This window comes from Manis pentadactyla, chromosome 2, assembly GCF_030020395.1.
Source record: "Manis pentadactyla isolate mManPen7 chromosome 2, mManPen7.hap1, whole genome shotgun sequence".
NCBI classification, from domain to species: domain Eukaryota; kingdom Metazoa; phylum Chordata; class Mammalia; order Pholidota; family Manidae; genus Manis; species Manis pentadactyla.
In genome coordinates, this window is record NC_080020.1 from 158,183,651 (window position 1) to 158,211,577 (window position 27,927).

The 27,927-nt window shown below is 42.0% G+C and overlaps 2 protein-coding genes across 4 annotated transcripts in view; both read right to left on the reverse strand.

Moving 5' to 3' along the window:
- Positions 1-6,438, reverse strand: part of CKAP2L (cytoskeleton associated protein 2 like) — a 33,224-nt gene extending 26,786 nt beyond the window's left edge. Inside the window, exons 1-3 of one of the 2 annotated variants that reach the window (XM_036905041.2) lie at positions 6,298-6,402; positions 4,596-4,662; positions 3,107-3,158 (exon numbers count right to left, since the gene is read on the reverse strand). In XM_036905041.2, coding sequence (XP_036760936.2) covers positions 3,107-3,158; positions 4,596-4,662; positions 6,298-6,334 — 156 coding nt within the window. In that variant the 5' untranslated portion in view covers positions 6,335-6,402. Of the gene's footprint in view, positions 1-3,106; positions 3,159-4,595; positions 4,663-6,297 lie in introns of both variants that reach the window. The other variant, XM_057497008.1, reaches the window with a different exon arrangement.
- Positions 6,439-11,698: 5,260 nt separating this feature from the next.
- On the reverse strand, positions 11,699-26,864 carry IL1A (interleukin 1 alpha). 2 transcript variants are annotated; one of them, XM_057497009.1, is made up of 7 exons: positions 26,843-26,864; positions 20,867-20,921; positions 19,814-19,862; positions 18,727-18,949; positions 16,660-16,833; positions 15,195-15,316; positions 11,699-13,037 (listed from the first exon to the last, which is right to left on the reverse strand). In XM_057497009.1, the coding sequence occupies exons 2-7, from the start codon at positions 20,911-20,913 to the stop codon at positions 12,846-12,848; spliced, it is 807 nt and encodes a 268-aa protein (XP_057352992.1). In that variant the 5' UTR covers positions 20,914-20,921; positions 26,843-26,864; the 3' UTR covers positions 11,699-12,845. The 2 variants fall into 2 exon arrangements, with proteins under 2 accessions (XP_057352992.1, XP_036760935.2); XM_036905040.2 differs by lacking the exon at positions 26,843-26,864 and adding an exon at positions 21,525-21,582.
- Positions 26,865-27,927: the final 1,063 nt, after the last annotated feature.

Genomic DNA, 27,927 nt, shown 5'->3' on the forward strand with positions numbered 1-27,927 from the left:
CTCTAACAGAAAAGATATGTACACAACAAATTATGATTTGATGAAATAAGGGCTATAATGGAGCTGGGAGAGATTATAGAGCTCATCTTTATCAGTGTTTTTTGAGTGTTTTTGTTCATGTACTCCCAAAATAATTTTGATGAACTCTGTACGCTTTCATATGTTTTAAAGTTAACATCTAACATTTTTCATTAAGTTTAGATGACTGCAAAAGATGTAATTTCAGGCACACTATCAATATTGACATTTTAAGATAAAATGAAACTTGACACCCATTAAAAAAATTATACATTCTTCTTTAACAATTGAAAATATAATACCTTTCCTTTTCTCCTTCGTCTATTTTCATTCCTGTTCACCACAAAATTTGTATCCTAGATTTTTGTGTTTGGAAGTTTATAGTTCATTATCCTATCATACTTCTCAACAAATATGTGTATATAAATTCATTTTAATTTGTATTTACCATAACCATAAGTATTTCAGCAAAGATAAATGTTACCAATTTTGATTAAAAACATAAAAACTAAAATATTTTTTCATAAAGAAGTAGAAATGTATCTCTTAATGAGTTGGTTGGAGCTCCCCTCCCCCCATAATTACTTCATGTATCATTGGGCAACATTATATTACTTATTTCTAGAATGAGACAGAAGTTTCCATCAATTTTATTCTTTTTCAAATAAAAACACTGAGGAAATTTATTCACTTTAATAAGTAGAAGGGAGTAAAAGATGTCTTGTTAGAGCATAGCAGTCAATTCTGTGAACTCATCCAGAAGCTTATATTAAAAATAACAGTGATCTCTAAGCAGAAAATTATTTTTCATGTCCTACCAGATGACAGTGTTGAATGCAAAGAACCAGAAGCCACCTGAACTATGAAAGGCTTTCTCCACATCAACACCATTATTTCAAATTGTCCCTTGATTTTGTGCCTTGGAGGGCAGGCATCGTATTAAAATTAGGGCAAAGCACCATATTAAAATTAGGGATAGGATGGGTGGTGAGTGGTTTGTCTAAAATAAGCAGAGAAAGAAATAATTGAAAAGTGGAAGAAAGAACACAGTGCCAAGGGAGATGGCAAATGAGAAACTGTATGTGAGGCACATTCTATAACAGACCAGTTTTAGGCAAAATCACATACGGAAGTTGAGGATATGGAAATTGATTCCATGCATACCCACTGGAGATATTTTATGCATGTCTAAAACAACATATATCCCAACCTGCAGACATTTCAAGATGTATTTCAATATGCACTAACTCAATTCTTTCAAACAACTATATGAGATATGCTTTTTATTCCTGTTTTATTCCAGATAAAGTCAAATAACTTACCTAATGCCACTTAGCTAGAAAATGAAGGAGTTAGGATTTGAACCTAGGCAATTTTTAACTATTATTCGTTACTGTTTCTCAATAAATGTTAAGAGCATGGTTTCAAGGAATCTTTTCAACTCTTGGTTCAATATGTTAAAACTCCAGGATAGGAACAGAAAATGAAAAACTTTGTGTTGTTCCTTTGAGTAGTAACACTGCAGTAAGAGTATGCCAGAAAAGCTTTGTTCAAGTCCTGGGTTTGACTGACCCTTCCTGGCTGTATAATTTTGGCTTACTTAATCTCTTTGGGCCTGAGTCCTCTCATCTGTAAAATGGGAATACTAATAATGATAACAAAATAATAATGATATCTACCTTTTAGGAAGAGTGCCATAATGTCCTGGTTTTTGTAAGATAGTATGGATTCATGCCTGTTGGCCCAACATAATTATTAATAGCACCTCCTTTTACTTTCAAAGGTATATGGACATTAAATCATATAGCCATGCTTTTGTGGTAAAGTGTTTTTTTTTGTCCATTATCTGAAGAAAATGAGTGCTTAAATGTTAGCTATTACAGTTAGGTATAAAAATGTTTTTTAAATTGTAAAGCATTATGCAATTGCACTAATGACTATTATTTGCCTTTTAAAGTGCATTACCCATTACATTTTTATCTTCACAACTTTGTAAAACAGATAAGGTAGATATCACTTCTTTTAAGAGATGATTTACTGAAATCAGTATTGCCAGTTTCCATAGAAGCCTCTAGGAGCTTTGAACAAGGGTCTTTTTCAGATTCTTCCTTTAAGACTTGCTATACTAGTTCACTCTGCATAAAGCACAAGTCTAACCCAGTGATTCCCAACTGTTCACATCATGTACCAATTTTGCTTTATATATGTTTTCTATCCTCCAGGGTCCAACTATGTCACATGTATATATAAAGTATATGGTCCATATATGACATATATATGCCTATGCATATAGCTGTTGTGTATATATATATGTATGTGTTTAGTGATTGAATCATTGAAACTTATAAAAACTGGTACCAATGTCTCACTTTACACAACATTATTTCAGTTATTCTATAGAACTTAGATAAAACTATGGTTTTAAAAATTAAAATTAGGATTCTTTTAGTGATTATTTTATTATAAACAAAGAATTTGTGCCACTTTCAGAAGGCTAATTTCTCCCATTGAAACCTTAAGTATGTTAGGATATACCTACCAGTCTATCCACAATGTAGCTGAACTGAACTGATTAGGAAGCATATTCTTGTTAAATAACTTAGAAGACCCAACATAGGTGTTTTCTTTTTAATGACTACTGAGCTATTTAACTTCATGACAGCATACCAAAGTGGTTAAGAAGACAGGCTCTCAGCTCTGTCACTTAATAACTATGTGACCTTGGGAAGTTACTTAACCTGTGACTCAGTTTCCCCATCTGTAAAATATGGCTACTAATAGTACCTACCTCATAAGGTTGTAAGGACTCAAAGAGTTAATGCAAGTCAGAAAAACACTAGACACATAGTGAGTATTCAATAAATGCTAGCTGTTAAGAGGACCAAAGTGCACCTACAGATTTATTTTGGTAACAAAACTGAACTATAATATGTTACACTTTCCAAAAAAATGATTCTGTCTCCTACTAAACCAAACTGTTTTTATAAGAAATACCTTTGGAAAACATGTTCTTTAGGTTGCTAACATCTTTATTTTTATTATTAATCACCCAAAACAGATATTTTTTAAAAGACTAATTTCTACTTACCAATTTGGAAGGTGGAGGATTTGGGCAATTAATCTTGGCTTTTAGATAAGGCCTGTAAAAGACAACATAAGATTAATTCTCATTACAGAAGGGTCAGCAAGGCTTGGGAAGTATAGTGATTAAAAATTCTTATGATTTTTTTGTTGTGAATAGACTTACGATTAGAATATTAAATCATTAGAATTTCTGTGTATGGTAAAATAATTCAAAATTATATTCAATAAAAGTCTCATCACGTCTTCCTTAGTCCCATTATTCTCCTCCTCAGAGACCACAACCACTCTAACCCACATTTTTGGTGATTCTTTCAGAGATGTCCTTTGTATAAACAGCATTCTATCAATATTAAATATATGTGTTTTCTCCATATTTACATAGTCCTATTCTTTCAAACATCATTCTGTGAACACTGCAATGTGCTAGACACTAGAGATAGAATGCCAAATAAGATAAATGCTTCTTTAAAAAATGTCCTTCTTTTAAGTATCTCACATAGTGAATTTTCAGGGGTGAAGAAAGCCATATAACTAAAAAACAAGGGCACATATGATACCTCACTAGTGAGACAAAATGCAAAAAAGGGTAGCTAAATAGAGGAGAATTGATAAGGATTCACTCTCGGATATGGACCAAGGACAACTGCCAGACTAATAGTATTTTGATCATGAATTGTTTGCTTCTCCTATCTGGAATGCATGCCCTAGGAAGGCAGGGATCTCTATCTTCTTAAGCACCATAGCTCCAGAATAAAGAGTGACTGATACCCTATAGATGTTAAATAAATATTCGTCAGATAAATGAATTGTTTATTTAATCAAGGAAATAGATTGAGTTAAAAAAAAACCCGAAGTAAAAAGAAGCTAAAGTAAAGGGCAAAAGGTAATTTTGTAAAAGTTTATTTTCAAATAAAAGTTTAGCAATACGTTGGGGGAGAAAATACATAAATGGTAAGCAAGAGGGATAAATAACACCACCAAGATGGCAAGATGTCGACAAAAGATAAATGTGAAGCAGTCACATTCTGTCCACCTCAGGAGTAAGTGCGAAGAGAATGTGCAAACAGCATGGGCAGGCTGGACCATGCTGATGTGAGCCGTGGAGGAATGGTAAACCGGCTCTCTGCTTTAGCAAGAAACAGGAGAGTCTGGGTCATTCAGCGCCTTTACTGAACAATGCCTTCATGAGAATCACTTTCCCCAGAAAATCAGAAGGAACAGGAAAAGCTTCCAGCATTTTAGGTGATATTGTAGACCCTCTCCTCCTTCCTTTGCAGACTATCACAATAACGATGCTTAAATCTTTGCCAATGTACTAGATAAGGCCCAGAGTTTTTTGTCATGCCTGGACTGAAATGCCCTTTTGAATTATCATAGGGTCCCTTAGGCAGTCTGAGCAGACCGCAAACAAAAGAGCTATGTTTTGAAAAGGCTTTAAATTGCTATTAGCAACTAGGGCAACAAAACCTGCATGACCGCGGAGACACACTCACTTGGTGCTGTGGCATTTCAGTTTGCCCTTGGCTGCCAAGTACTCCTGCAGCCTTCTCTGCCTCTCTTCTGCAAAACAGGCAAGCACACAAACAACAGAACTTTAGCTTGAGGTTTTAGCCACTTCAGTTATATTCTAAAAGATGACACTTTTCTGTAGTGATTTTGGCTTTGGACCATAATGGAATAAAGTCCCTAGCCCTACAAATTTGCTTCCAGGTTAGTATCAACATCAATATTATCATTTATATGCCACATTCTGCTAAGCTCCTCGCATTGACATCAGTTTCTTTAATCTGCACAACAGTCCCATGTGGTGCTTTTCAGTAGGAAAGCTAAAGAGGGTAAATGGTGTGTCCAAAGTTACTAGGTAATACGTGGCAAAGCCAGGAATTGAAACTAGGTTCATGCAGGCCCAGAGCCCTTGCTCATCAGCACTGCTCTCAGCTGCAAAATAAAGGCTTGGTTGGCACAAAGAAATTCTGTTACTGGTCCACCTGGGCTGGTGAGCCAGGCCTGGTCTTATGTTTTTTCTGATAGGGATCATCATTTTTGTCCACAAACCCTTACATGGCTTCCTTTGGGACTGAGGAAAAATAGGCCAGTTTAGGGGGTTCACAGCAAACATCTGTCTATGTGGGGATTTTCTAAGCAAGGCATTTGCGAGGGGATGAAAAGTCAGTTATTTCTGTCCTCTGGTACTTTTAGTCTAGTAGTGGAGATAAAATAAACAACAATAATAATTACAATATAAGGCAAAATCGAGGTGCCATAAGAGAGGATCACAGAAAGAATTATGGGCATTGGGAGGCAGAGACTGAGTGAGGGGAGTAGGTGGCTGGGAAAAGCCAAAATTCATTAATGGCTAAAAAAAAAAAACTATAGGGGTGTAAGACTACTCTTAGTCTCATCAACACTGAGTTCCCTGTGTTTTGATAAAGAGCTCTGATGCATCAGGAGGGCACGTGGGGAGAATAACATTTTAGGGCACGCCAGGCAGTGTGAGCCCCAGGGGCTGTTGTGGTCTGAGGCAGGGTTGGAATCCCAGCCCTGTGACCTCTGAAGCTCAGTAAACCCTGCGACTGCTGCTCCTCTAAACGGACACCAATGCCGGTCTTCAGGGATGCGGTGTGAGTGCCGGGACAGCGCCCAGGACCCGGAGCAGAGTCCACAGGGGCTCCCACTGGAGATGTGGAAACACCGCGTGCATTTCGGGGCAGATTGCATCTGAGCTGGAGGAATATGCCAGGCAGCAAGAGCCCCGGGCGCATCCGAGGGGCAGAGAACGCAGGACCCTTAGCCGTCAGCCCCCAGGGAGCGGGCGGACCGGAGAGACGACGCGCGTTAGGGTCAGACCAGCCCCGGAGCAGCTGTCAGAGTTCTCGGGGCGCGCAGCCCTGCGACCCAGGGCTCTGCCTGAAGACAAATCCGGGTCGCAGGAACGCTTGGCTTCCTTCTGGAGAAGCCGGGCAAGCGTACCCGGAGAGGTGACAGGCGGTCTCGGCGACGCCGCCGCGCAAGCGCAGGGAAGGCGCCCGGGAGGCGAGCGGCACAGCACACGACCCCGCTCTGGCGGACCGCCTCTCGGGCTGAAGACGCCGCGGCGGCGGGGCCACTTCCGCCGAAAGCGCGCCATCGGCGGCTCCTTCCCTCCCGGCCGCACTCCGACGCCGACTGGACCCAAGGGCCCGAGGACTCACTCACCCGCAGCGGCGGCGGCGGCTAGCCGCGGCCTCTCCATTGCTCCCCAGCAACAGTTTTTCTTCAAAGGTCGCGCTCGCAGCTGAAACCGAGCCTTGTGTGCGTCCACCTGCTCTCATTGGCCCCTGTGGGTTTGAAACCCGCCAGTCAGAGGGGCGGGAGAGCGGGACCAAAGGTAAGGGGCGCTTGCGATTGGTCTTCCCCTTGGAGCCCGCCCCCCGGGGCCCGTGGATTGGAAGAACTGCACCACCTTGGTGAAGAGAGGCGGTGGGGCCTGCGGGGCGGAGGCTCAGGGCGCCAGGGCTACCCCGTGGGGAAGCTTCACCCTCCGTACCCTTATTCCTCTCTCCCCCAAGGTCCACCGACCTACGGAGAATAAGGTCCCCAGACCGGGGGAATTCTGGCGCTCGCCAGCGCGGAGCTGCAGGTCACGGTCTCCGCCCTCAGGCTTTCAGTGCTGCGCTGTGGGTCCTGTTTTGAGTTTTGTGTAAAATACAACTGAACGTTTTACTCTTTTCAGGCGTGCGGTGCAGTCGCATCCAGCAATACATAGTGTACAAACTCCGTCGCCATGCAGCTCCTCAACCTTTTCATCCCCGTTCACTGGCCTCCCTCCCCGCCCTGCGCCCTCTGGTCCCTGATGGGAACAGGCTCCGCCGCTTGTAACGGTGGAGCGGCGGGTCCAGAGTCCCTCCCTGGAGCTGCGAGCTAAGTGTCGGGTTTGTGGACGGCCTGGGCCCCTTATTCACAGAAACACCTCCTTGGGACTCAGACTCCTGACCAAGGTCTTGTTCCTTGGGGCTCTGCTCGCACAGCACACGGTCTGTCTCCTTGCCCCTGGTTGACACTAGTCTCTGCCTCTTCACCCCAGCATGCAGGTAGTGGCTGTCCCCTTGTTAGGCAGAAAGACAGATATGAGCTAGGTGGAAAGAGAATAAAGCCAGTAAAGCCCACTAAAAGGAACTCAAAGAGTTAACCAGAGAGCCAGAAAGGACTCAGAGTCAATTAGTTGAAGTTTCAAGGGCCAGGAGTGACTTGGAATGTCCAGACACTCCCCAGATGAAAAACAGCTTCCCAGATGAGAAGCTTCCAAGCACAGACACTCCCCCAGATAAAGAAAACATCAGAGACCAGGAACAGCAAACATCAGAGTGCTGCCCATGTCTCCTTTTAACCAATTAACCAGGCCTCCAAGGCCACAGATTGTCAATCAAGCATGTCTCTGCCCTGCCAAAAACCCCATAAAAAGAAGCTTCACAGTAAACAGCTTGCCTGTCTAATCTTAGGCCCACTCTGTTAAGCTGTACAGAGTGAAATAAAATTTACTTTGCCTTCCTGACTTTGGTTTCATGTCTCACTCTGTCTGATTTCCCTGTGACTGAACCAAGTTCCTCCCCAATGCCCTCACCCCTTGGCACATAGGTAGTCTGTGTCCTCTTGCTCCTGGCACACAGGTAGTCACTGTCCCCTCACCCCTGGCACTCCTGTAGTCAGTGCCCCTCACCCCATGTAAGCAGTTCTCTCCTGTCTGTGATAGTGATGGGCAGTCTCCTCCAGCTGGTGCTCCTGGTCTTCCTGTATGAGTCCCAAGAAACTCTCTTGTCTCATCTGGCATCTCTGGGTCTTTCCTTGTGGATGTGCTTTCCCATCCCAACTGGCCCACTTGGACCTGCCATCGGACTTGTGAACATACATCTGCTGCCCAGGATTTTGATGACTCTCGGAATCCCATTGAAGTGGAATGGGATAGCATTTGTCTTTCTGTGGCTGGCTTACTTCATTTAACATTGAGTCCTCAAGGTTCATTCATGTTGCAGCATGTCTCAGATTAGCTTCCTAGACTGAAAATATTCCATGATGTTTATGTGCCCTATTTTGTTTATACCTTCATCTGTCACAGTTGGTTTGCTTCCGTCTTTTGGCTCCTGTGAATGACGCTGAGATGAATGCAAGTGTACATCTATTGTTGGAGTCCCTGCTTTTAATTATTTTGGTTATACATCTAGAAGTAGTATTGTTGGATTATATGATAATTTAATTTTTAATATTTTGAAGAACTGCCATACTGTTTTCAGTATGGAATCTATGTTTTTGATTTGACCTCATTAGCTGAGGAGGGATCATGAGCTCAAAAAAGTCTCTTGCTCATTAGTCCTAGTTCTTTGGAGCAACAGAAGCCACTTCTGCACCCTCTTCTACATTCTTGGAATATTTGAAGGACTATTTTGTAAAACACAAAGAGTGGAAAGAAACCTAGGCAGGCTTCACAATTCTCAACTCATCAATCAAACTCTCCACCACAGTTCTCCTGTGGCTTCAGTGGCTTCTCTTGCTTGCAGGCTAATGTCCTACAAATCCCCACAGGGCCTAGTCTGCTTGTTTAGCTTCAGCTCCTACTATTCTCCCCTTGCTCACTGTAGTCAGTCATGCTGTTTTTTTCTTCATTCCTTTCTATACTCTTCTTTCTGGGAACTCAATCGTCACTCTCTCTTTTTCCTAGTTAATTATAACATCTCTGTTGAGATATTCACAGACCATATAATTCATTCTCTTAAACTGTACAATCCAATTTTAGAACATTTTCATCACCCTAAAGAAACCTCCTACCCATTAGCAGCCAGTCACTCTCCATTCCCTCTTCTTAGTCCTTGGAAACCTCTAATCTACTTCTGTCTCTGTGGATTTGTCCCTTCTGGACATTTCATATACATGAAATCATCCAATATGTGGCCTATGATGGGCTTCTTTCACTTAGCCTGTTTCTGAGATTCACCATGTTGTAACACGTGTCAGTTCTTCATTCCTTTTTATGACTGGATAACATTCCATTGTATAAATGCACCACACTTTATTTACCCATTCATCAGTTAATAAACATTTGGGTTTTTCCACTTTTTGGTTATTGTGAGTAATGCTGCTATGAACAATTGTGCAAGTTATTGTGTGGATATATGTTTTCCACACTTTTGTGTATATACCTTAGGTATATACCTATTACTAGGTCATATGGCAACTCTATCTTTAAGCATTTGAGCTCAAATAAGCCTCTTGCTCATTGCTCCTTGTTCTTTGGAGCAACAGAGCCACTTGTGCACACTCTCCTACATTCTTTGAATATTGAATGAGATCAAAATGAAATATAATGTAGAAGTTGGAAAGAAGTTGTCTAGATTGAAGTCACCAACGATAGTGGACTGGCTGGTCAAGAAGCTTCACTTGATGGTTTGCAGAATGTCTCCCTTCACCTAGATTCGAATCTTTATGGGTTCAGGAACTTGATTTAATTAGTATCTTGATTGTGGATTAGTCTCTCAGGGACACATTCACTAAGTAAAAATGATAGCAGCTATTCTTAGGTGAATGAATGTATGAACTGAGCATTCTAAATCTCTGTTGATATACTGAGCTCTTTCTGTATTTCATCTCGTTTAACACAACAAACCTTTGATGTAGTTACTACTATCTCCATTTTTATAGGTAAGGAAACTGAGATGGAGACATTAAAAGAAAGTTATAGTCCAAAGTTATAGCCCAGAGTTATAAAGTAAATAAGATTTGAATCCAGGACTGATTTCAAAGTCTGCTCTCTTTTTCTCTGTAGACACAAGAGATTGAATTATAAGAAAGCCAATTTCAATTTACAACAGGGCTAGAATTGCAGAATATGCTTGATACATCCTCTAGCTAGCCCATTCTCTGTAACACGGATATGCAGGAAAACAGGTTATACTCTCTGAAATTCTCTTGATAAGTATAGATCAGAACAAAGGGAGGTATCCATCTGACTTAAATATTTAGTGACATTAAGCCACAATACATCCATTTGGAAACCTAGGAGTGAGACTGTAATTAATAGAAACTGTAAGAAATAGACAACAACTTCAGTGTTAAAACTGTTGAACCTCATTGTGGTGACCCTCTTATTGTTGGGGCAGTGGGAAAGTGGGTAGTAGAGTATATGCAAAGCTGGTCTTGTCAGAATAACACTTTGAGGCTATGTTTTGAAGGATCCAACATTTCACTATTAAATACTGAGCAGCTATTATACTTTTTAAGTTTCCTTGAATTTATATTACTTGCTCAATGTTTTATATTCCATTATTTTCTCAAAATATTAAGATACTTAGTCTTATTCTAGCCTGACTTGGTATATGGAAACTCTAGGAAAATCATGGCAGCTAGAAAGAATGGGGTGAAACCAACAAGAGACCAGATTTCTTCCTTTACTCTCTGTTCTTTCTGTGGTGTTTCCTGTCAGTTGGCTGAGTTTGGCTATAATTAATAGCAATCTAAATGAAAATGGCTTAAAACCATAATAATGTTTCTTAGTGCAACAATGTCATCAGAGATGCTGGTTCTTTTTCTCCTTCCATTCTGCCTTCCGCAGTGTGTATCTGTGTCTCCCTAATGGTTGCAAGTTGGTCACCATACTTCCAAGCTTCACATCTTCATAGAACATGTCTTGTGCAGGAAGGAAGGAGGAAAAGGACTCTTTTCCTTATGGCTCTACCTTTTACCATGGTAGAAAATCTTTCCCAGGAGTTGCTCCCAGCAGATTGACATCTCATTGGACAGGACAAACTCAACATGATTCAATCATGTGAGGATAGGAAAACCATGACTGGCTTAGACCGACTGGATTCATTCTTTAGGTCAAGACATATTTCCTTGTGAATGAAATTAGGGTTCTGTTAGTCAAGAAGGGGAGCTTGAGATTGCATGGTCAGCCAACAGGTTTACCATGTGCTTTTCTTCTCTTCTCTCTCTCTCTGGTGTCACTTCTGGAATTTTACCTACTATCAACCTGCTGATGTCTTCCAAATATACATCTAGTTCTAACTTCTGAGTTCCAGACACATTATCATCTGCCCATTACACATCTGCACTTGGGTGTTCTGCCAGTGGCTCAAATTACATGTCTAAAATGGTACTCATTATACTTCATCCTGAAGTTGAGAAGAACTCCATGTTTCTACCAAAAATACTGATGAAGACACCACCACTCACTCACTCTCCAGTACCAGGAAACTGAGAGTCATCTGGACCACTCCATCCCCATTATTTCCCACATCTACTTCCAAGTTCCCTTCATTTCAACTTTTTCCAACTCAATTTATCTTTCAAATGGATTCATTAGTTTTTGATGTGGCTCTGTATGTGTGAGTTTGCATGGATATATGAGCACATGTGTTGTACATGTATAATGTGAGCTTTAAATGAACCCGGGACTCTGATCACAGTGCCATTTATGCATACTGGCAAGATAGTCAAAGGGAAAGAAAAGACACAAAATCTTGGTCTGGTTTTATAAAGTAGCACTAATTATAGTTATTTATGTAAATTTTGATCATTTGTTCCTAAGTACCATGCAGTAAAATATTGATTAAGACAACAAATAACTATGTCAGATTCATTTTTTTGTGTGTTTTATTCAGTTATGATTGATAATAAATGTCTCAATCCTTATTGTTGATAGTAATGTGACACTGTGGTTTGATTACAACTTTTAGAACCTGGAAGGAACACTGCTTCCATTCCAAACAAGAAAGTTTAGATAACAGTTGTCCCATGGTTGCCAAAATTAAGTTCATCTCATTTTAACTAGTAGGACTCGATGGCAGGTGAAATTGAATGACACAAGAATGACAAAGCAAATTTAAAAGCAGAGGAGTGAGAGATTGGCCAATTGTCAGCTCAAATGAACATAGTATTACTAGAAATTTGTTATAATTATTGGAATACAGCTTCAGGGCTGTGGACAAAAGCACAGCTTGGACCACAGTGCCTTTAGTGTAACTAAATCTAACTCACTCAGCCTGTCCGCTCTGGTTGAGGATGTCCAGGCACACTCAGAGATTGCAAGGAATTACAATAAATATAATAATATGTTATAATTATCTTAAAAATATGTTTATAAATACATACATATATATATAAATAATAACTTAAAATAGCATTTCGTGCTTTGCCTTCTTGAGGCTCAGCTTCAAGAAGCATTTTACTAAAATTATCTCAGTGATTAGTGTGAACAGTTGTTGAGGCAGGAGGGATATGAATATCATTCCCTCCATTTTGAAGATGATCAAACTGAGGTCGCAGAAACTTCCAGTATTTGATTAAAGGTCCATCAGCAACTTAAAAGAAGGTAAGCAGTTGGAATGAAACCCTGGGTCTTCAGCTCCACATTCCAGTTGTTAATGTGGTCCTATCTTAGTTTCCTCAAGCCTCAGTTAACTCCTCTGTAATTTGTCTAGAGTCTTTTTGGCTCTAGTCAGTAGATCTGGTCCTCCCAAGATTGTTTTGAAGAATAATAATTAAAATAACAGAAACTTTGCTAAGTATAGGGTGTTCTTTACATGACGAGCATTATTTGCTAGGATTGGTTCCTAGCCCTTGTTCCCTCTCTTACAAAGAGAGTAAACATTCATTTAGAATTACAAAGGCTGAGCACATGCTCAGCAGTGACTAAGAGGAAAGGATTTGCCTCCTTCATGTACATGGTACATACAGACTGTCAACACTTCCCAAGTAAGTAGACTGCGGGGTCAAGGCTACATTTCCATGATCTCCAAGTCAGTGATGGATGGTGGCCCCCTCGCCATGTGCACCAGTTTTCCTTCGTTTGTGGCAAGAAGCAGCTTAGGATGTGCCACTGATGTGAAGTAGTCTTTCTTGCCATACCTCTCCCAGAAAAAGAGGAGGTTGCTCTCCTCTTTGATGGTTTTGGGTGTCTCAGGCATCTCCTATGATAAGGACAACAGAGATCTGTTAGAGAACAAGGAGATGATAGAAAAAGAACTAAAGCTTAATCCCTTTGCATTTGGCCTTTGTGAGAAACATAGCATTTAAGGACTATGACTCTGCAATATGATGAGGTAAGCTCTTCATTCATTTGTTCACTCAGTGAGCACTTATTACATGCCAATTAGATGCCTGGCCCAGCCTATACATCATAGTTTATTTCCTTAGTTAACTGGAGAGAAATCCAAATTAGTCATGAAGGTTGCCAGTGGCACTAGTGTCTCACTGTACTTGGCAGGTGGGGTGAAGCATGGGTCTTGTCCTGCCTTCAGCGTAGCCATAAGGCCTTTTGAGTACTGGCAGTTCTATGACCTCTAAAACGTTTTGACCTCTAAGTGTGCAAATCATACCTTTGGGAAAATAATTTATCATTTTAGAGATGTTTATCTCCATGTTTAAGCTGGCAAGTAAAGGTTAATTTAATTAACCTCCTCCCTCGCCCCACCCCAAACACACACACAGACTTTGTAGGTAGATTGGCAGTCGAATCCTTTCAATACAAGTTTTGATAATTGTGATCTCTTCAGACTATACTTTCCCATAAGTATGAATAAAATCTAACAACAAACACTTCCACAAAGTAAGATTCAAATTCCATCTTGGGATGCTTCCCTACTCTTTTTAATCTAAAGCAACTAATATCCTTTTGAGGTTTCCTTGGGGTTTTCAATGTCAACATGGATTTCATTTCCCAAGCCTACTCCTCTCCTAGTCTCTCCCATCTCAGTAAATGGAGTTTCTCCCCTTCCTCCTGTTGGTCCTGTCTCTGAAATACTTCTTTCCACTTGTCTCACCCTCCCCACTCTCCCCAATTGTTAGGACCTCCAAATTGGGTTCTTTGCTTTCTCTATTGTCTTCCTGCTGATCTCTTCTCCATTTCAGAAAATATACATAAAGTCATGGCACTTCCTTGTTTGAACCCTTTAATTAAGTAAGGCTTTTCACTGTCCCTCAGATGGAATCCAAATAGAAGGCTCTGCAAACTAGCCTCTGCTGATCTGTCCTCCTCTTAGTGTTCCTTCTGGTCTTGAAGCTGGCCTTTCAACCCTGGAAGCTCAGGGCCTAGATGCGATCAGATCCCTTCGAGTAGAATGCCCAGCCTGCCCCTTTGCCTGGTATGCCCCCTCCTATCAGCAGCTCTCACCTCTCAGGAGCACTGCTGTGCCACGCTACCTAAAGAGCACTCTCCCCTTTTTCTCTATCTTAGTGCCTGTTCATTTGCTTTACAGCATCTGGCACTCTTTGCTGGTTGTTCGGCTTGTCTGTTGCCTGTGTTCCCCACAGGACTAAGTTCTGTAACGTTAGGGACTTTGGCTCGCCTCTGTCCACATGGCTGTTGACACTGATTGAAAGACAGAAGGCTCCTAATGAATAATGCTTGTTGAATGAATTCATGAATGAAGCTACTGCCCTACTCTGTGGACGTCACTTTCACCTCCCTTGTTTCGAGGAGAGAAACACATGCATCCACATAAATCCTACTCAGGTGGGGTGGGTTTGGATTATTTACTGAATGAGAGTCACCTGCTTATCGGTGGTGAAGGCACTGAAGGCTGTAGTGGGCATGTGTGTGTCTGTATGCTTGAGAGGTAGCGGAGATGGGCCGGGATGAGGGATCTTGCTGGCCCCATTGAAGGAGGGGCCCTAGAGTTGGAAGGCCGGATTTTGAGTCTTGGCACCCAGCTTTTGGCTTTGTGCCCCTTAGCAGGTGACTAATCCTCTTTGATCTCAGTTGGTTTATTTGAGTGTCAGCTCAGGCCCCATTGTCCTAATGCCAGTATTGTCAGTATTGATGCCAGTATTGATCAAACATGGATGCCCTGGGATGGGAGGTGAATAAGATTAGGCAAGGAAAGGAAAAAGAAGGAAGAAGGTAGTTGACCTTTACCTCCTGCCACCTCCATTTCCCTCTTGCACAGACCCTGCCTAGAATTGCCTCTGGGGATAGGTGAGAAGGATGGGGGTCATGTCGGCAGGTGAGGGCTGTGGTAAGAAGAGAATAGGACTGTACTACCCTGCTGGGGTGTCTGCCCTTTGGGATCACTAACAAATGTACAGGGTGTAACATGAAGGTAGGTTGGAGACTAAGAACAACTGACCTTTAGCAGCACGGGCTCATCTTCATTTTGAGCACTCAAAAATAGCTGGGTTTTTGAGATTCTTAGAGTCACAGGAAGTTTAGAATCATCTTCTGATGTATAAGCACCCATGTCAAATCTCACTGGTGAAGAGAAAAGCCAAAAAAAAGTAAATGCATTGTATTTGTCTAAAATCAAGTGTGTTTATGCAGATATTTTGGGTGTGGATGCATGCATGGGCATGTGTAGTTAGGTCCCCAGCTATGGTGTAAGTACCAAGAATAGAATTTGATACATTTTTGTATCCTTCACAATGTCCACTACATTGGCTAGGCAGCTAAATACTTGGTTCTTTAGAATTTTTGGCTCTAATTCTTCAGAGCTTTCTGTTAAATGAATGCTCCAGGGCCGAGTGTCTGTTGAATCCTTATAATTACATTGGTGGGATAAGACCCTGCTTATTTGTGAGGCTGAGTTCATAATGGCCTAATATGCAGGACTTTCAGGAATCTGATACGCTTACACATTGCTAGTGGTAATGAAAAGTAGCTCAAGAAGTTAGAGAACAATGCTGCAAAATTATTGATGCCTAGGAACCCAGGAGTTCCACTTCTGGGATATGCTCCAAAGAAATCATCTCCTAGCTGAAAAATTGTATGTACAAAGATATTTGCAGTAGAGATTTTTAAAGCAAACACAGGGACCAGCATAGCAATATGATGAAATATTCCAGTGCCACAGAAAATGACAAATATGTATGCGATGTCAAAGTGTGGGAAAACTGTATGAAGTAATATTAAGTAGGAAAATAGAGCACAAACCAGTGTACAAGTGTCATAGAGTGGAAAGCATGTTAGTTGAACTATTTCCAATGAGAAAGGGCCCAGTTCGTCTATTGCAAAGTAGCCTCTTTGGACCTCTGAAAATAATTTTGTATACTGATGACACGGCCTGAGGCTAAAATATGTTCACCATGGCAGCTGGATCTCTGTGACAAAATTTCTGGGAGACTAAGTTCATCCTTCGGAATATGTTGCAGCTGACTGGCTGTTTTGCTCCTAATTACGTTAAAAAAGATAATGATTCTTTCTCGTTGGGCGTTATTTCTGTTTGGTCCTCAGGCTTTCTCACGGACAGTGATTGCTCCTCATCAGCTTCTGGGTAAATTCATATTTCTGAGACTCAATCTCCTCATCCTTAAAACCGAGGATAAGCACAAATGAGAGAACCAAAGGAGGTTCTGCCTCGGAAAGCTTTACACCCCATTCAGTGCTTTCCAAGGCCAGAAGCCTTTCTCGTGGAGCTTCCAGATTTGGCTGCAGTTTCTGTTCTTGCCTGGTTTTTCATTGTTTTTCATAACCAGGGGTGATGTGCTTCATCTTATTGTAGAAGAATTGTGAAAAGCCAGGAATGTAGAGAGGCTTATTCTTTGAAATCAGAAAGCTTGAAAGAAATACAGAAATAAATAACAGAGACATCCACTCACCTGCATTTTCCATGTTTTGTAATGCAGTCGCTGAGAGGTATGGACCCCATGTGACTCGAACAATGCTTTGATTGAGGACATCATTCAGGATGAATTGGGACTTGATGACCCTCATAAAGTTGTATTTCACGTTGTTCTGGAAGGTGTAAGATGCCGATCTTGGCTTGATGATTTCTAAAACCATTATCACAATCTCAGATTAATGTCTAGGTACAAACACAGATGACAGATCTTCCCCAATGCAAACAAAGAAAGTAGCTAGGAAGGGACATTAAGAATATTCTGATCCAGGTGAGGAAATTGAGAGAGAAGTGAAGCCACCCAGTCAGCAGCAGTATTGGATCTAGGATTATCCCAGTAGTTATTTATTTCTTCTTAAACTTAAACTCCTTAGGTAGTATTTAAAGAAAAAAAACCAAACAACAAGATTGTTTGTGCAACTTTCTCAGTTTTGGTTTGGAGGTTTCTAAGAAATCAGGAAGACTCCTAGTATCCCCCACCTATATTTTCAAATGAATGCACACTGGGAAAAAAAAACCCAAACACATTAAGAATTATACATCATGGAGAATGAAGGCTCTAAATGTCTCCCCGCCTTCTTCACAGTTGTATATATCGGTAGTAGTTCTACTTTTAGGAATCTATTCTAAGGAAATAAATGGTGACAAGAATGAACATTTATTGATATGAATGTTCATTGTTGCATTAGTTATGATGGCAAAAAAATGGCACTCTAAAATGCCTGATGACTCATGAACACAGCAAACAATCTGGGGTCACCACAGGAGAGGGGGTGGGTGGACGGGTGAAGTAGATAAAGGGGATAAAGAGGCACAGACTTCCAATTATAACATAGATTAGTCATGGGGATAGGAGTACAGCATAGGGAATATAGCCAATAATATTGTAATAACTTTGCATGGTGACAGACTATAACTACCACGATGAGCATTTCATAATGAATATAATTGTCGAATCACCATGTTGTACATCTGAAACCAATATTTCATATCAATTTTATTTTAATGAGAAAAAGTGAATGAAAAGCAGTGAAGGTGACAAATAAAATGCCCTTGATATACTGCTAAGTGAAAAGGCTGGATATAAAATTTTATATAGTATGGTCTTAATAATGTCAAAGGAGTATGTGTGTGCATGCAGGACTTTAAGGGGCAAACCACTGTGCTGGCCGTGGGGAGCTCTTAGTGGCAGTACGAGCAACTTGGGTTTTCTTTCTTATATTTTCTTGTGTTTTCCAATTTTCTATGTGAACATGTATTAGTGATTAGCTATTATCTTAAAAAGCTGTTACATTAAAAATGTTGGGTTTGTGTTTCATGTAGAGGCTTGAGCAATAGAGGCATGGGAGAAAAATCATGATTTTTATAGTCAGACTGTATTTGTTTTCAGGTTTATCCACTTAGGCACTTCAGTGAAACCGGTGTGACTCGGCAGGGTTACTACCTCACTGAGCTCAGATTCCTCATATGGAAAATGAGAATGTAGGGCTGTTGTCAAGTTTAGAGATAATGGAGCCAAGAATGAAACCAGCCATGCTGGTAGTATGAAGAGAGGCAGTAGTGGTAGGAATAACAGAAGTAACAACAATAGTGAACATTTGTTGGGTATTTACTATGTGTTGGGCATTATTCTAGTCCAGAAGCTTGTGAGTACTGACTCATTTAACCTCACTAGCAGGGGTTCTGATTATCTCTGTTTCACAGTAGAGGAACCTGAAGCAAGAAAGGTTAAGTGACTTGCCCAGGGAGCCATGATTAGCAGGAGGAGGAACACAGCTTGTAAGTTGTCACCTACCAACACTATATGACCACTTTCTGCCTGAAGGCTAAAAGTCATACAGCCTTTACGATATGGCCATGAAATGAGTCTGTGAGCAAGTATTCTAGGCCTGAAGAAGGATATAAATTAATTTACCTTCCTTATAGTTACCAGACTAATGCCTGGGTGCCCTCTTGTTACTCTGATGCTAGGTTTCATTACCCCCGATACTCTGTTGTGCCCGTTGCGTAAGAATGAAAAGGGTATTATTTGTACTTGACCCCTTACCTTCTTCTGTGTCACTGGCAATGGCTTCCAGTTCATCGTTGGTGATGAACTGATTTAAACTCAACCGTCTCTTCTTCAGAACCTTTCCACTGGCTGTCACCACCACCATACTCTCACTGAAGGTAATTTCGGATGAGGCAGAGGTTTCAGAGGTACTCAGAGACTTAAATTTATCCCTGCAGTCCTCATGAAGTGGGTCATAGTTTGCATCATAGAAGGATTTCTGTGAGGAAGGAAGATGGAATGAGGCCCTTTCAACAGGAGTTTTATTCAACAGACTTAGTGAGAAGGATTTCCATTTTGGTCTCATCAGTACCACCCCCCCTTCCCCTTTCCTCTTTCTCTGCTTCCCTCCCTCCTTTCCTTCATCCCTCCCACCCTCCTTCTCTTCCTTCCTTCCTTCCTGGGAAATCCTGAAAGGACAGACTTTGTCAACCATGTGCAGACTCAAAACTGAGATATTGCAATGAAACAGGATTTCAAGTGATCTTAGTGTGTGGTAGCCTTCCAGTTCCCCCACCGAAGGGTAAATATCCATTTGACACATGCAGACATTTTAGAAATACTCTGTTGGGACAACTTTTAGAGCCAGTAACTATAATACTTGTTTATGGCCTCCTAGCACAAAACCCCAGCTTGATGTGACTACAGACTTCTAGCTTTCCATTGCCTGCCTCCTCCACCTCGTTTCTGGGGCTGTTCCATTTGGAGGGCGATGCTAATCTCTGGAGCTGGTGTTAGAGAGGGTGATCACAGCACATCACTGCAGGAGGCAGACCCCAGCGAACTGGCCTGAAGGGGCTGTCTCAGGAGAGTATAACCAAATTGTGATGAAGCTGCACCAGGAGACTCCAGGTTTGAGGACAGTTCTGCTCTGTTCTGGGAAAATCTGGTGAGCATGGAGAATGCCATTCTTGCAGAGCAGGGAGCCACTGGGTCTCACTTAAAATGAAGAAAAGCATGTCTCTGGGCCTCTAGGGACCGTAACACAAAAGCCTCTAGGATTCAAACCATTGCTTTTCTCTTCATGTGGAGAAAAGACTGTGTCAGAATAGCAATCCCATAAGAATTAGGATCATTTGCTTACCTGATTTAGAGAGAGATGGTCAATTTCGGAACTGTAGTCTTCATTTTCACTATCAAACAAGACAATGAGAATGTAATTCTGTTTGTTGTGTCACTACAGTCACTGGGCATCATGATTTTTAATGGCCACCTTAGCTTTGGGTAACACACACTGTACACACTCACACACACACACCCACGGCCACTATTGTCATCTTGGAAAATAAGGACTTCTATGCACACACATCCATACAGTCATTTGGGTCATTACTAACTTACTAGTTTGGAGTTAGTAATCATCAGGACACAGCTTGAACTTTACTTGTGCTTTATCTATAATGACTGGGCCTGGCTAATAAGTTAAAGACTTGCAACTGAATTTCGGAAAAAAGGTTGATCTCCTCAAGTGAGAAGTACTTCTGAAGTGATCACTTTAATTTTAACCAAACATATCCTATGTTACCCATTGCTTTCATGTATTCACTAAAAAAAGATTAATAATATATACTTGGCAAAATATCCAGGCGACACTTTGGTAGCCTAGTTTGTGTTAGTGTATATTAACAGGTAATGGGAACTCCATGTTTGTTTGGAGTATTGTATGATTTGAACTTCTTATTCATTTACTTTTCTCCTACATCTGAATGAGGTTTGACTGTGTTTGTATATTCATAAGCTCAAATTGCTGCAGAGCTGTTTTCTATCCCAGACTGAGAACAGGTTTTCTTAAGAATGGTTTTTCTTTCTCTGACAGTCCATTAAAACCCATTACTGTATCAGAGCATGTGAGCCCACTAAAGCCATGTCTAAATAACAGGCTCAAATTCACTAGGACTCAGCAGACCTTAGCAACCATTTTTTCTACCATGGTTGTCTCCCTGTTCCTTCATCTCAGTGTAACATGCTGCATGCTTAGTTTCCCTGGGTGTCTGCTGCACCTGCCCTGACTCCAGATGTAGGACTCTTCTAAAGCCCCTGCCAATCTGGGCCCATGCTGGTCACTGTAACTCCTAGCTGGGTTCTCATGCACCTTCATCCCCTCATGAAACCACAAGAGAAAGAACCTATTTCCTACCTGTAACAGTGCTTCAGGTCTTGAAAGAGGTCAGGGACTTTGGCCATCTTCACTTCTGTAACAGAGAACATCAGCGGCTGTCAGCCCAGCCTGCCTCTGAGCAGATGCCCGCAAACGGAATGCCTCTTCTCTGTGCTTCTGAGAATCTTAAGGAATGACAGCCCGCATGCAGCTTTTCCCCATTCTTCTTGAATTAATTACAAATGTATCTGCCTCTTCGACTAGATTATGAACTTCTTTTAGATTCTTGGCATCCCTTATGTCCTCTACCCAACGCAGTACACATAGTAGGTATTCAATGACAGTTATAAAAAACCCTCATGAGAATGATGTGTTTGCCATACACAGATGCAAGAGAGAGACAGAGGTGGACATTTCCAGTTTTCTCCTAATAGTGTTAGATAATAGAGATTCCCTTCAGGGGAAGGCTCGGCTGCACCCATCAGTTTCCTCATAGAAAACCAGTTCCTCTGCCCGTCAGCTCCCAACAGTAAAAAAAAATCACTTTCTGATATCTGACTGTGATTCTAGCTCACACACTAAACCAGGCGGAGACAAGAAAGGAAGGAAGAGGCTTTAGCTTCAGAGAAGGCAGTTGGAGAGAAAAGAAGAAATACAAAAAATATTTTAAAAGCCAATGACGTGATAAGGACAATACCTTTGCTGTCTCAAGCGTCAATGAAATGACTCCCTCTCTGCTCGGATACTGAGCCGCCGCAGGCTTCTTCGCCTTTTGTCCTGTTTGGAGGAGGCGTGGCCACGTGTGCGTCACGGGGAATTTACAGGGAAGAATTCTGTTCTGTACACTTATTTCTTATGTTCTTCCCGTGTTATGCTGGCCAAAATAATGACAGATCATATGCTTGTGAATAGTGTTGAATCTGATAACAGTTTTGTCTGCAGAGATTCCGGGAGTTTCTGACTTGGTTCATTTCTTTACGACTTTGCTCTAAACAATTATAAACCTGTCGTCTTAGAAAAAGGGAAGAAGAGCAGGAAACTTGAGTTTCTATAAATATATAGTGAGGGAGGAAGGGAGAACTGAGATCAGGATTATAGGCGGCTGGAGTTGGAGAGGAGCTTAGGAGCTGTACCTTGTGTTTTGGCTTAATTTGTGCTTGGCACCCCAGGGATGAGTGAATTGATGGAATGCTTGGCAGCTCCCGCAGGTAAGGCACGGGCCCTTGCGGGAAGATGATCCATCTCTTGAATAGGCACACATCACTATGAGTATTTAACCACAACATCCTGATTTGCGCAGGGCAGAGGAGAAAAAAGTGATATTCAGTAACAGAAGTCTTGATCTTCTTCTCTCTGTGGAACATTGCCAATCCATTTCCTATAGAAATGACTGCGCTGGCCATGTACAGCAAAGGGCCCTCTGCCGGTGCCACCAGAGAAGACGGGTCTTCCCTTGGATAAACCCTAGGTGTGTGAGGAGTGCAGACTCAGGGAGGGATGGGCCCCTGACACATGCCAGGAGCTGGGTTCGAGAAAGGACCGAGGGGGGAAAAAGGGACTCGTGCACAGTGCTTGGTGCTGTCTGGCTGCTGTTATCTAAGACTTTCTAGGTATCCTGAGGCTAGCCCAGCGCAGGCTGTAGAGCACCAGGTTCTTCTTGGAAGACAAATGTTTCAGGTTTTTTGGTGGGAATTTAAGCCACGTAAATTTTCAGTACAGGAAATGGATAGAAAAAGAGGTAGAGGAAGACATAAGAAGGTGAGGAGGGAAAGGCGAGGCAACATAATGAAACATGGCATCAAAAAGCCAAAAAGCTCAGAACTGGGAGGGAAGCGGCATGAGTGGATTTGATCAAAGTATTCTCTCCAGTCTTGTTTAACTGTAAATAATGGTGCTGGTTACCTGATCATTCGGGTCTATCCTAGGTGCAGAATCTCTGATTCTGATTCTGTTGCCCAGCACAGTTTCTCTTGGTCATAGACCTGGTGTTATAATAGTTATAAACAAGAGCCAGAGAAATAACTGGCATCCTGGATGTAGGCAATGTAAACGTGGGGCCAGACTGGGGCCGAATTCGGGTGTCTTAGACCGAACCTTGCATGAGGGTGATGGCGGCCAGATCTCTATATAAGCTGTTCCCCTTCATGCAAAACAGAAAAACAGAAATGTTAGTCCTGGTCACCCCCTCTGCCTCCAGGAGATCTTGTCAAGACTATTATTAAGAAAGAATTGTGAAGCACTTTGAGAAAATGGACTGCTATGGAGATGCAGGTAAACAAAAATAATATCAGCACTAATAACAGCTTCTGTCACTGGGGATCCTGTATAGTCATCATGGTACCACCTCTGTTCACTGAGGAAAATGCAGTTCTTATGAAAATACTGGCTTGGAAACTTCAATGGGGAGGACACCTTCAAGGGAAGGCCTCCACCGAAGCCCTGGGCGGAATGTATAGCACCTCTTTGGCAATACGGGAACACGTCTTGGTTCTAGCATTAGGGTGACACCATCCTGCACTATGTCACTCCTCCTCCACAGGGGATTCCCCAGATGGGGATGCTGAATTTCTTGAGGAAAGTTTGGATCTTTTCTAGATAGCCAATTCAATGTTTTCCTTATCATGACCTTCTTGGAAACTGGTATTTTTTTTTTGAAACTGGTTTTTAAAGGAAGAACACTGTGGGCGAGGCTTAGAGAGCAAGAAGTCCTGTTTTGCTTTGGGGAGCTTACTTTTCTGTGAGTGTGAACCAGGGCTGGGTGAGCCTCATCCCCAGACCGCCTGCTTCTAAGAGCGGAGAGAGGAACATGCTAGGGGGGCTCTACTGGAGCCCAGAGGCTGCTGGGGGGCTGACCTGTGACAGGGGCTTTGAGTGGCTTCATGCACCTTCCTTTTGACTCTGAGGAGGCCTCAAAAGCCTTCTTTAGTCATTTTCATCTAAATCATCCAGAAAACATTTATTGTACCCTTGCTGTGTGCCAGGACTTTTGCTAGGCATCAGTATCTTACTTTCATGATTCACAAAACTAGGTGTGCAGGATGAGGTGTGCTGTTTTGGTAGGTGAATAGATCAGCTTTATGGGCATGGAGGTCCTGAGACCAGAGTCACAGATGCTTTTCATTTAGAAAGTGCTTTACGGTCACATTGGGCTCTGACTGCATTGTCTTACTGGCTCCTCACTTTACCTACAAGAGGTGGTAATTGCCACCCCATTCCATAGCTGAGGACCCTTAGAGGTTAAGTGACTAACCTACAGTCACAAAATGGGCAGAGCCAGCACTTGAACTCAGGTTTCTGATTCCAAGTCCAATCTTCTTTTCCTGCTGCCTAGAGATGCTCAAGTCTCTCACCACCACTGCCAGGTGATAGGGTTGAAATAGGGCATCAGTAAAGGTCTGAATAGTCGCCATCTCAAATACCCGACCAACGGCAGTTCTAGGATTCCTTGTTAAAAAACAACACAGAACCAGAAATGGCTTGCAATATGCTGCCTCTATCTCCTTTCCTCTTCTGGAGCAATCCCATTTCATTCTGGGGCATACAGGGAGAGGGTTGAGGGGTTGAGTCCATGGTCAGTGGTGGATTCTGGGTGTGGACTTTAGCCTGTTCTTTCCCTTGTGCCAAGAAGACAAGAAACATCTGGAAATGTCTTTGGAATCAACCTGAAAAATTACTGCACATAGTTAGATCTGACAGGATTGCTTGAAGGAAGAGAGAAACACAACTCTTGAGTTTTCAAGGGATATGACTATTTCTTTTTAGGTGGTGGAAAGTCTCTTCAGAGGAATAAAGCATGCATAAACCATCACAGACAGAGTTAATGGAGTCTTTTTTCTCAACTCATACCATATTTGGTCATAATCTGCTTTTAAATTCCATGAAAGTTAGTAGGAAGGTAGAAAAGACCTAACATGGAGCATAATCTTCCATGTTACAGGTGTCATAATACATTATCTCACTTAATCCTCGATGAAACCTTTAAGGGTTCTTATTGCATTTTATAGAAGAGGAAGTTCAGAGTCCAGGGAGATTAAGCAAACTGTCCAAGGCTGCAGGGCGACCAAGAAACTGAAATCAGATTTAGACACCAAAGCACAGCCTCAGTCAGCCCCGGGTGTCTTCTTTCCATAGTGAGTGCAAACTCTTCCTTTCCTCTTATCTATTTAAGGGCTAAGTTTTTTTGCTTTCTGTTGTTAGTCTACTGAGGGACCTCGAATGATACGTTAGAGAAGGATGCACCCCAGACACTGTCTAGATTAAACTCTTACCTAATAAAAGAGGAAACCGGCTCAAAGAGGGAAAGTGTCAAAATCCTAAGGTTATATGGAGAGTTCATCTGAGAGCGGGAACAAAAATGAAAACTCCCTGTTTCTTGATTTCTAGTTCAAGACCTCCTACTCGCTAGCAATGCTGGCTCTTCAGTAAAGAGAGGTAAGGTGAAGGAGTCCTCTCCCCCACGGGGTCTCACCCGTGGTGAACAAGCAGTTAAAAACAATGAGTCCCCGTTCAGCGAGCAAAACCAGCTAGGTTCCTCTTCTCCTGGGAGCTGACAGTGAACACATCTGTCACTAATCCCCTAACTGAGTGGATGAGTATAAAGTGAGGTAAGTGGGGCAAGAGCATCTAACAGAGGAGCTAGTCTTAGGCTGGGAGTGGGAAGTACCACGGGGAATGAAGAGGGAACATTTCTGGCTGAGCAAAGGCTGCCAGGGGCAAGTAAGTGAAAGTAGGGCATTGATCCAGGCTGAGCCCAGAAAGGTGGGGGCGTGGGTGTACCGAGAGGAGGGTGGGGAGTGAGGTGAGAGCCAGGCAGCCATGGCCTTGTGCAGATCCACTAAGGTCTTTACCCAGGCCACTTTGGGAGCAAGTGTTCCAGGAACTCAGAGAGCAGACGATGGCTGTGGCTTGGAGAAATTCAAGCTGGCAGAAGCCTGCAGCTGGAAGCGACAGCTTCATGTTGAGCCATCAAATTCCCTGTGAGCTCTGATTCTCCTCTCTGCCTCAGCTCATTTGTTCCCCAATGTATGTGCTTTTGGTTTATAAATTCCCTTTCTTTTCTTGGGATGGTGGTTAACAGGGCAGTGACCCCTTTGCATTCTCCCTTGGCCCTGTGTATTTCTTTGTGTCTCTCACGGATGCCCTTTAAAAATCAGAGTTCATTGAGAGAGCTTCCTGTTTGGCAATAGTCATGTCTGGGCCTGTCTCTTGCTTTTCTTGATGGCTAACTCTGATTGTCTAATCACAAGTGCATTTTAAAGAAATTCCCTTTTCTTTTGAGTCATTTTCCTCATTGGAGTCATAGTTATCTCTGGTCTGAACTTGTTTCTCAGTTAAGAAAAATAACTTCCATTCCTTTTTTGGGTTTGAAAACATGGTTATGAAATATTGCTGGGGAAATATAAGAAACATAAAGAAGAAAATAAAACCCAGAAACAATTGAATAACTGTTATATTTTGGCATATTTCTCTTTCATTCTTTCTTTTTTCAACGCATACGTGGTTTTTTTTAATGCAAATGGGATACTCAGAGCTTTTCAATGTTTGCATTCCTGAAATCTAGGAAACATATGTGTAGTAGACCGTGCTCACCAAATGCCCATCTGCTTATTAGTGGGATTGCTTGATCAATGTCTGTCTTCATCTCTTGGTCTACATTGCCTGCATGGTTTGTTCTGGCCAATGCACTGTGAGCAGGAAGTGTCCGCAAGGTGTTACACTTCCAGGCTGATGTAATCGAGAACCCATATGTGTGTGTGCCTCTGTCATCTCCCACTTCCTCTGATGCAGCAATTTTGGAAGTCACATATTCCAGATGGTGGAGCTTCAAATGCACGAGGTGTGGTTGCAAGTATATGAGACTAGAACAACGTGCATTAGACTGTGTGGATGAGAAAATATCTTTCACTGTGTTAGGTCACTGAGATTTCAGAGTTTGTTACTGAGGTATAATCCTTCCTTTCTCTACTACAAACTGCAAGGTGACACACTTTATCTCAGAACTCCTTTTTCACATACCACTTCCTCTGTGGGCAGAGTGGTGTCTAGGGTAGTATTCCTCTTGTCATGCTCTCCACTCTCTGGAGGTGAATTTTCTAGCAAGGTGAATCCAGGACCGCCTCAGATTGCTTTCATTCAGCATTTTGCCAAATTCCAATTCCAGATATAAAGATATATTAGCTGTGAAAATAAAATGGTCAGTAATAAGGCTGAGTGAACATCCCAGATACAAACTGTATGATAATTACATTAAAAAACTTAAGTATTAATATAGTGCTTTACAGTTTTTCAAAACATTTTTTATAAACGTCAATGCAAGCATCTGACATCATGTGAGGCTGCCTTATTATGCAGGCGCACAGTCACTAGCCAAGGTCTTATGCCCATAGCAAAGTTGTCTCCTCCTGCCTTTTGGTATGAATGCCCGGCTGCTGGGAGGATGGGCTCCTGAGTGGGGCAACTGTGGAACAGGGCGGGGCACACAGTGTGGTTGGAGAGGCAGGAGACTTGGATACAGCTCTGATCCCCATCAGTTGTGTGGCTTATGACAATTTCCACACATCTCAGGCCTTTCCTTGTCGATAAAGGGAGGGATGGGACTGGATGACTCCTGGGGTTCTCCCAGGCCTGGTTGTCCACTGCATATTTCATGCAGACCCCAAACACGACCATGGTCTGCTTCGTGGTACCTCTGTCCTCTTGAAACATTGTGTCTGGTTACGTGGGGCCCAGCCTGGACTCATGCTTTACTACCCTTTTTGTAGAATCTTTTCTCTGTCACACATACAGTTGAGTCACATGCTTTCTCATTACTTCAATGGCAAATTTGATTTGTCACTCTGGGTATGAATAGAAACAATTTCCTTTTTTAGTACAGAAATATATACAGTTGTTAATAAATTAGAAGGAAATGGCAATTTTACTCCATCTAAGTGGTGATGACTCAGGCTTGCTTTCTAGAAAGCTTGACACACACAAAGGACCATCTGGGCCCTTGTTTAGCCTCAAGAAAAGGAAGTTAATGTCTCTGAGTCTGAAAGGCTGGACATGTTTTGGAGCATTTTGATTAAAAAAATGAACATCCGAGGAAAAATCATGATCTT

Excerpts from the sequence above, each read along its gene's own strand:
- IL1A (XM_057497009.1), bottom strand. The coding sequence starts at position 20,913 with ATGGCCAAAGTCCCTGACCTCTTTCAAGACCTGAAGCACTGTTACAG. Across the intron at positions 19,863-20,866 it reads GACCTGAAGCACTGTTACAG|TGAAAATGAAGACTACAGTT; the intron begins GTAGGAAATAGG and ends CTTGTTTGATAG. Across the intron at positions 15,317-16,659 it reads ACAAAACATGGAAAATGCAG|TGAGATTTGACATGGGTGCT; the intron begins GTGAGTGGATGT and ends TCTCTTCACCAG.